General features: G+C 47.1%; 1 protein-coding gene across 1 annotated transcript; it reads left to right on the forward strand.

Moving 5' to 3' along the window:
* Window positions 1-6,941: 6,941 nt before the first annotated feature.
* Window positions 6,942-7,523, forward strand: MSGN1 (mesogenin 1). The gene has a single exon (XM_054728512.1). It carries the CDS (start codon window positions 6,942-6,944, stop codon window positions 7,521-7,523), a length of 582 nt encoding a protein of 193 aa, XP_054584487.1.
* Window positions 7,524-9,080: the final 1,557 nt, after the last annotated feature.

The following is a 9,080-nucleotide window of genomic DNA, read 5'->3' on the forward strand; positions in this document are numbered from 1 at the left end:
TATGTCTGAAGACAGTTATCGAGAAATTTCTTTACATGTATGAATCTTCACAAGAATCCTGTCAGGTAGGCACTGTTTTTATCCCCTTATCATAAATAGAGAAACTGAGGCACAGAGAAACACCTTGGAGGACCATCTTAGTGCAAATTGCTTTCAACTTTTTTGACACAGGTATTAAAATGCCACCCCAAATACCAGTAAGTTACCTTCTTACTATCACGTAATTAATGAAAGCAGAGGGATCCAGGTTTGAACAGGAACCCTATGCTTCTAATCATGACACAGATTACCCCTCAAAAATAAAGTCAGATGAATAAAGAAAAAAAATGACCTTCAATTCCTATTACCAGAAATAACCATTATTTTTTTAAAATTTTCTTTATTGATTAAGGTATTACATATGTATCCTTATCACCCCTTTGCGGGGCCCCCCCCCCCCCCCATCATGCTTTCACCCCCCTGGTGTCTGTGTCCATTGGAAATAACCATTCTTAAATACTTCATCATTTTTCTATGGAAAAAAATGTAGTTGGATCAAAGTATTAAGTTTGCAATTTTGCTTATAAATTCTCATATTAAATTATATTTCCTATGTTATATGTTCTCTATAAATATGATTTTCATTGACTAATAGTATTCCATCACATGAAGGGGACATAATTTATGTCATCGTTCCTTTGTTGTTAAGTCTTGAGGTTGTTTCTAATGTTTTACGATCATAATACTATGACAAATATTTTTGTTCATAAATTTTGACGCCAATTAGTTCTATAGAATAAAGGCCGTGTGTCAAAGTTATTTTTAAATCTAAAATGCATTCTAGAGACTTTAGAATATTTAAGAAATCTCACCAGTTGACCCACAGCAGTGTGTGTGAGGGACCATTTCCTCACCCTCTTGCCAACGTTGCCAATTTGGGAGGTGAAAAATGACTTCTCCTTGTAGTTTCCATTTACATGTCTTTGATTACTAGCGAGATGGGACATTTTTTTTCTACATTTACTACCACTTGCACTTCTTTTGTGAGCTGTCTATTTATGCCCTTGTTCATTTCCCCAGTGCTGGGCTCGTGTTTTTCTTATCCCTGTGAGATCTTCATAGCCATAACCTTTCGACTCTCAGATTTGTGAGAAATATTTTCCCAGGTTTGGTCTTTGCCTTGTATCTGCTTTCTAAGTGCTAATTAGCTTACAAATATGGAGATCTGAATTTAAAATGATCCAATGTAGAGGCCAGCATTTCTGAAAAGAAGCAGCCTTTTTATGCAGATATCTGACTAAAAACATTTGTAGTATTCATTTTACTACCAGGAGCTTACACATCTTAATTACTGGCCTTGGAGGGGACTAAAGAAGTAACTTTGCACGTTTCTGCTTTTCAGGCTGATAAAAACAGAGGGAACTCCTTGGAGGACCGCCTCAGTGCAAATTGCTTTCAACTTTTTTGACAGGGGTATTAAAACACCACCCCAAATACCAGTGGTAATAAAGAATCCAACTTAAAAGGGGGAGTAGGTGTAAATGTAACACATGAGATTTTTTTTGAATCTTGCTAGCCAGTTGCTGAAGGATTAGGGGTGAAGCACTCAGAGCTGCTTCCCCTCCTGAGTCTGTGGGGGGGAAAACCAGGCTATTTGGGGCTAAATGTTGACATGAGATTTTTTGAACCAAGAGGAAATGCTCATATTCTCTTGTGAGAAGAATCATCCCACATCCTGCCCTGTTGCTCTCAAGGGAGTATTAGTTGCCACTTCCTCTGTTTTTCACCCTGGTCTCTGCTCTCATGCTCCTCTGCCCTACACAATGCATTCTCTTCTCTACCACCCTCCTGTGGTCCACAGAACAGCCCATTTTGTGCAGATGTGATGACTGCCCCCACACAAAGAAACATATTTTTATTGATTTTTATGGAGAGAGCAACATCTATATGAGGTCAGCTGCCTCCTGCATGCCCCTCCTCTCCCCCACCTTGGGATGGAGCCCACATCCCGGCCATGTGCCTTGACCAGGAGTTGAACTGGGTTCAGCTTACCCTTAGGTGCACTGGATGATGCTCCAACCATCTGAACCACAGAGGCCAGGGTATTTAGTCACATTTTCCAAATAGAAGGAGGCTTATATTCTCATCAGGAACCACAGGGGTCCCACAGGGATGTGGTTACCTGTAAATGGATTATTTTAAGGGAAAGCCACGCTGACTTGGTTTCCATCTACATTCATTCAGCAAAGAAAATGCACACAGTGCTTGGTTGTGGAATAGGTGGACGAGTTGGGATCTTGAGCTCAGGTTGTCAGCGTGTTTGAGGGGAAAGGAAGCCTTACAGATGTTTGGGACAAGAAGGATGCTCTTCCTCCCCACGTTGCTTAGTGAAGGGGATGGAGAGAAACATGATGTCAGGTCGGGGAATCCTCCTCAGGAATGGCTTGAGAAGTCCACAGGGTTTTCTCTTTCTGTTCAAAAGAGCTTCTACAGCTGAGCATATTTATCTTCTGTCTCTCGTGTCTCCTATGAAGTAAGCCACTTTATTTCATTTCTTTTGTGTGTGTGTGTGTGTGTGTGTGTGTGTGTCTGTATTTTGTCCTGGTAGAATACTTAGCCTGTGAAAATCATCTATTCGCTCATTGCATGATGCTTCACAATGGATTTGTAAGAGGACTAAAACCAAAATATTACTCTTTGGCTTTCCAATGAACCTCAGACTCAAGTCAGGAGAGCCGAAAACTTTCCCGGTTTCCCTGGTTAGTCGGGAGAGTAATGGCAGTGACCTTGAAAGGAGCGCAGACACTAGCCTTGCTAAAACTCTCACAGCTCAACAGTAACCAAGTAGGGAATCGCCACTTTTATTTCTCTTGACTAGCTCAAGGACATAGGAAGATATCACATTGCAGTTAGGAGTTTTCTTTTCTCTCTCTCTCTCTCCCTCTCTCTCTCTCTCCTCTCTCCCTCTCTCCCTCTCTCCCTCTCTCCCTCTCTCCCTCTCTCCCTCTCTCCTTCTCTCCCTCTCTCTCTTTCCCTTTGCCCCAAAAAGATGATCTGTTTTTTGCTTGTGTGGTAGTTGAGTGCCAAGATTGTGTGATGGCGTGAAAGGGTGCAGGTTTTTACCTTAGTCCTAACTGTGTTCAAACACCATCCCTATCTTTTCCGGCAGGAAGTTTTAGGGGCTGGACAGGCTAGAGGCTGGCGTGCCAGTGGGGTCCTGTGGCTGAGGCTGAGGGACCGTGGCGTACACAAAGGTCGGGGAGTAGACCCTAAGGGCCAAAGACAGCTGCTGAAGCCTGGCTGCCCTGCGTGTCTGCGTGATGAGCTCAGGGCTGGAGGCAGTGAGGACAGGACGCGGCTGCATTACTGCAGCGGACTCTGGGCGTGTCAACCGCAGAGGTGTTGGGGGAGGCTGTGGCCTTTAAGGAGAGGCTGTGTCCATTGACCTTAGGCGAGGTCCTTAGCTTCTGAGTTTCATTTCCTCTCTTGTAAGGTGAAGACGAGGCCTACCATACCGAATTATATGGAGGATGACATGAGATCCTGTATATAAGGCTCTTGTTTCTGGCACCTAGCACAGAGGAAGTGCTGTAAGTACTCAAAAAAGGAAAGTGTTCTTATTAACATTAACAGATAAAATTATTTTATTTGTGAAAGAATGAGATTTTTTTTCTAACATTTTCAATTATAGGAAACTATGTCTAAATGTCAACCTTACCTGCTATTTAGTCAAGATGGTTGCCTGGCCGTAGGCCAGGGAAAGCACTAGAAGGTGGTCGGGGAGACAGATGCCTTCTGTTCTGGAGCTTCGGACCCAAAGTTGTAAAGCAGCCTTAGGACACGAACAAGGGCCCTTTCAAAGCCTCCCCGCCCCTGCGCCTCCCTCATGATGTAGAAGCGCACGCTGGAGCCTGGCCCTCCAGTCCGGCCACCTGGGTCTAGAGCGTGTCTCCTCCACTTTTTAATCATGACCGTGAACAACTTCTTCAACTTCCCTAAGCCTCCCTTCTTTTCTTATGTAAAATGGGAACAAAAATAGTACTTTCTTTAAAGGAATTTTATAAGATTCCAATGGAATAAATCGTACAAAGCCCTTAGCACTAAAGTTTATTGGGGTAACTGTGGGTATGGCCCAGACAGGGGGTGCCTCTGCGGATTGTACACACAGCATTCCCTTCAGAATGTCAGAATCAGGCCTGTCCACGAATTGTGGCAGAGAAGTACGTGGGTGCTAATCTGTCTCACCGTCTAATTTAGGAATGAGGATGGGAAGTCTAAACCTACTGCATCCTTTTAGCCCCTTCAGTGCTAGCACACGGGCCAATCTCGGGTGCTCTGTACACACTGGCCAGGTGACTGATTGGCACCAATCAATCAGTCTCCCCAATTTTTAACTGGGTTGCAGCTATAGCTTGAGTTCAGGCATCAAGAGCACTATAGACACCATCGTGCCAATGCCTCTGACTGTTCTCAGGTGTTCCAGCCAGGGGTTAAAGCCTGGCCCGAGGCAGCCTGCCGGGATTTGAATCCTGGACTACATCATTAGGCGTTAGGTGTGGGGTCTCCCGGGAGTTACTTAACCACTCTCTGCCTCAGTTTCCTATTAGTACAACAGGACTGGTGATGATAATAGCTCCTACTTCCTAGGGTTATTGTGAGGATTATGTGAGTTCATCTCTGTTACCCACCTGGAGTGCTATCTGGAGCAGCCTTGGCCTCCAGGCCTAATCAGCAGCTGGAGCCGTGGCCCCAGCTCTGCTGTCTTGAACTCCATGTCCACAGAATGAGCCCAGAGAGCTTCAGGGAGACAAGCAGGTCCATGCAGATCTGGTTCTGGTTTATGTCTTACTAGAGAAAGAGAGGGTGCATTGGCAAGCAAGGATCCCAGGCAGTTTCCTTGTTCCCAGAACAGGATTGGGGGACCAGCAATGCTGGTTGCCTGAGGTCAGCGGAGGGGAGTGAGAGCACAGGAAGTCCTTCTGATACCGGTAACAAGAGCAAGGCCAACGCTTATGAAGCGCCGACAGTTTTCCACGGATTTGGCAGATGTTGTCTCATTTAGAAAGCGAAATTTCGGAAAGGAGAAGTTTAAGGAATTAGCAATTTTAGAAAGAAGCTATAGAAAAAGAAAAAGGGAGGGAGTCTGAGAGCAGAAGTGATACTATGTGGAAAACCGGAAGGTTTAGAACGAGGATTGAAAGCCGACTGACAGTGGCTACCCCAGCACATTCGGGTCACCTGCCTCTACCACAACCAACTGAAATAGAAAAAAAATAGGTTTTTTAAAAGGTGGTCTTACGGGGACCTTGGCTTGACCACTTCCTACCAGGGAAATCTTAACTGGGTCTTTTAACCTCATAGAGCCTTAATACTTTCATCTGTAAAATGTTCGTTTATTTATTTTTTTAAATAAAGGTTAATTAGAAGATGTGTAAATGTCCTTAAATAGTAGCCGAAGATTCTAGGCTTCCCAATAAGAGCTGAAGGAGAAGAAAGGGGAGGGGAAGAGGAAAGGAACTCACTTGTTACATTTATTATGTTTTATTAATGTTATTCTGCCAGATAGAGCTAAGGGTCCTTTAGTAAGTAGCAAAATTAAGAGCATTCCTCCAGATTGCCCGAGTGAGCGTTTTCTTCCCTGAGCCTACTTAATTAAAAAAGACCATCAGTGTTTTAATTAGACCATTGACATTTCTCTTCAATAACTGCAGAGGGGCCTTAACTCACCACGTTAGGGGACACGCTGATATTACTCTGAACTGTAACTCGCTGTGCTTCTGATACTCATACTCCCTTGGAGAATTAGTTCCGTGGAGAAAAAAGCACGCTCATGGGACAAATGGGGACTCGGAGACACCCTTTTTGGAAACCCAGGTCTGCCTCTCAGAGCATGTAGGAAGTGAAGCAAACTAGCAGGACCATCCCACCTCACACATCCCAGGGCATTTGGAGCTGGGGTGGGGAAACAGGCAGGCTCCCTAGTTAATTTCACACTTCCCCCATCCATTTCAAAAACAAGGTGTGACTCTGCAGCCAGATTTCAAAACAAAACAAAACACAAAACACCTTCAGAAGGCTGACTGCCAGGTACCCTAGGAACCGAACCCCCTGCCCGGCCTTAAGGAGCTTTCTCTTTCCCGGTGTCTGTTCGCTGGGACAAATCCCAACCTGCTCAGTGAAAGCAAGGGCTTTAAGCTTCTTGGAGGGTATTTCCTGCTCCTTAAGGCTCTGCCTTGACTGGAGCTGCTGGCCTTTGGCATTCTGCCTGCAGGCTTTCTGCACTCTACAAAACCCTGGGGAATTGCCTAAAGAGGGAGGGAAGGAGGAAGCTGGCATCCAGCATGTCTTCTCCTTCTCCTCCCAACAGCCCTATGAAGTAAGGGTTTATTGTCTGCGTTTGGCATAGGAGGGCATCCAAGCTCAGAGGGGTTACCTCCTCCCTAGACCTGTTTCTCTGACAGTACACCCCATGGGCTCTGAACCTCTAGGTGGGCTTGGTGTGTGTGGGGGGGGCGGGAGGGGGGCAGGGGGAGGAGGCCCTCTGGGCACTCTGCTGCTCTCCTCCAGGCCCCTGGCCGCTGCCTCCTGGCTGCAGGCTGCCCCAGGTTTGTTTTCTTTGGCTCCTCTTTAATGAGTTCCACAGGACAATGCTAAGTCTAGTTATGCAGCCTTAATTGGTTTAGTTACCACAAGATAATTCCTTTTTTCTTCTCTCGGAGGCCGTTTTGTTTAGAGCCGTTTTAGCTGGGAGATGCTAATTATCAATGAGGAGAAAGTGACACCTGAGGAGTTCATCTTCCATCTTGGTCCTCGCTCGCTCTCTCCTTTGAACTCCCTCTCCGGCCTCTTTCCCACTTCATCACTCGTCCCCCAGCATCATAAAAGCCAGCTCTGCCGGGCGGGCGCAGAACCTTCTTCCTCACTTGCCAGGGAGCCCTTCTCTCCGCAGCCGCCTCGCAGGCATGGACAACCTGCGCGACACCTTCCTGGGCCTGGAGGATGGCCTGGGCTCCGCCGACAGCCCCGGCCTGCTGGCCGCCTGGGACTGGAAAAGCAGGGCAGGGCCCTTCGAGCTGAGCCAGGCCTCGCCCACTCAGAGCCTCTCCCCGGCCCCCTCGCTGGAGTCTTACACCTCTTCTCCCTGTCCCGCTGCGGCTGGGCTGCCCTGTGGGCACGGGGGTGCCAGCAACGAGAGCAGCGATGGCTGCCGAGGCCGTGACGCCGGGGGCCTGGTGGAGGTGGACTACAACATGTTAGCTTTCCAGCCTGCCTACCTGCAGGGCGCCGGGGGCCCCAAGGCCCATAAGGGCACCAAAGTCAGGATGTCTGTGCAGCGGAGACGGAAGGCCAGCGAGAGGGAGAAGCTCCGGATGCGGACCTTGGCCGATGCCCTGCACACCCTCCGGAACTACCTGCCACCTGTCTACAGCCAGAGGGGCCAGCCGCTCACCAAGATCCAGACGCTGAAGTACACCATCAAGTACATCGGGGAGCTCACGGACCTGCTCAACAGCGGGAGGGAGCCTCGGCCCCAGAGCGCCTGAGCCCCGGGAACTCCGCCCGGCTCCCTGGACCAGCGGCACGCGGTCATGTTTGCATGGGCAGCGTGTGACCTCGCTGTCAGGAGAGTCGTAAGGGAATCCCCACTGGACTTGGTGGAACTGCCGGATAAGCAGGTACTTTGCTTCCAGTTTCCCCAGGATTTCTCCGGAGTCTCGCCCTTTGCAAAGACACGGATTCGTTCGCCTTTCTCTGTTCAAGTTGCTTTCAAGGTTCAATGATTTTAAGTGCAGTTTTTTAAGTGATGTGAAATTGTCACAGTTCATCTTCTCTTGTCATGTTGGCGTTGGGAGCTTTCTTTCCGTGGCCAATGAAACTGTATTTTGTACAGGATCCAGTGTGACACCTGGGTTCTTATTTAGAAAGTTCTGTGTCAAGTAAAGGGCACAGTGCTCCTGTGTGTGTGTGTGTGTGTGTGTGTGACTGAAATCCTGCCTTTACCTGCACAGGGACCCCAAATCCCTTAAATGCAGCAGAAATGAGTGTCATGGTAAACAGACACAGGCAGACAGGCTGTGTTAAGACAGAGTGACAAGCCTAGAGGCCAGCGCCTCCTGTCTTAGGGAAGGAAAAGAATGCTTGAGGTCAGTGCAGGGAACGGGAGGGGGTAGGACAGAGGAGGAGGAGAGGGAGGGCTCAGCGCTATGGGGTGGGCCTGGGCTCGGAGGGCAGGAGAGCTCTGTGCCAGGCCTCCTGTGAATATGACCTCTCTGGATCCCATCACTTACTCATTTCTCAAGTGAAGAGAGTGATTCAAAAAGAAAACCAGACTATTTTAATTCTATAGAAAAGTGCCCGGGGCAGGATCAGAACCCTAGTCTACCTCAAATCCCTGCAAAGGTATTTATTTCTTCACCCAGAGCATCAGCCCCTCCTCCCTATCCCCCAAATCACCCCACATGCACCCATACACCCCCTTCACTGTGCCTCATCTGAGGGGGTGACTATAGCACCCTCAGCTTGGCTAAAATGCATCAACAAGGGAGCTCTGAATTAAGGAGGCTCTCAGAAAACGGTAGGCTTTAAGGCTGAATATTTTCCCCCTCTGATTAGTAAGAATTTGTATTTGTTTCTCAATGTTTATGGCTCCTGTATTTTTTTCTATTGGTGATTTTTTCTTCTTTTTAGCAACAAACTACAAAGGCAGTAGAGGTGTTCACAATTTAATGTAGAGTCTCTCCACATTTTCCCTTTTCATAAAGCATGCAAATAAATGTAGGCGTACATACATTTTTAAAGACCCCCTTGAATTCTGCAAATTGCTTTTTTTTGTTTTTAACTTGGGACATATAGTCAAAGCCCTTCCAAGTTAACACAAATAATCTGTAACGTAAGTGCCATTATTACCTTCATCTTACAGATGAGGAAACGGAAGCGTAGACTTGCCCTGCGACCCACGTGTGAACAAGTAGAGGATGCAGAAGGTCAACAATGTGCCATAGCATCATTTGTTTAATGAATCACCTGGTGAATAATATTTAGGTTGTTTTCAGTTTCTTTTTAATTACAAAAAGTGCTTTAACAGACATCACAGACAACTA

Source organism: Eptesicus fuscus, chromosome 16 (genome assembly GCF_027574615.1).
Source record: "Eptesicus fuscus isolate TK198812 chromosome 16, DD_ASM_mEF_20220401, whole genome shotgun sequence".
Classification (NCBI taxonomy): Eukaryota; Metazoa; Chordata; class Mammalia; order Chiroptera; family Vespertilionidae; genus Eptesicus; species Eptesicus fuscus.

Excerpts from the sequence above, each read along its gene's own strand:
- MSGN1 (XM_054728512.1), top strand. The coding sequence starts at position 6,942 with ATGGACAACCTGCGCGACACCTTCCTGGGCCTGGAGGATGGCCTGGGC.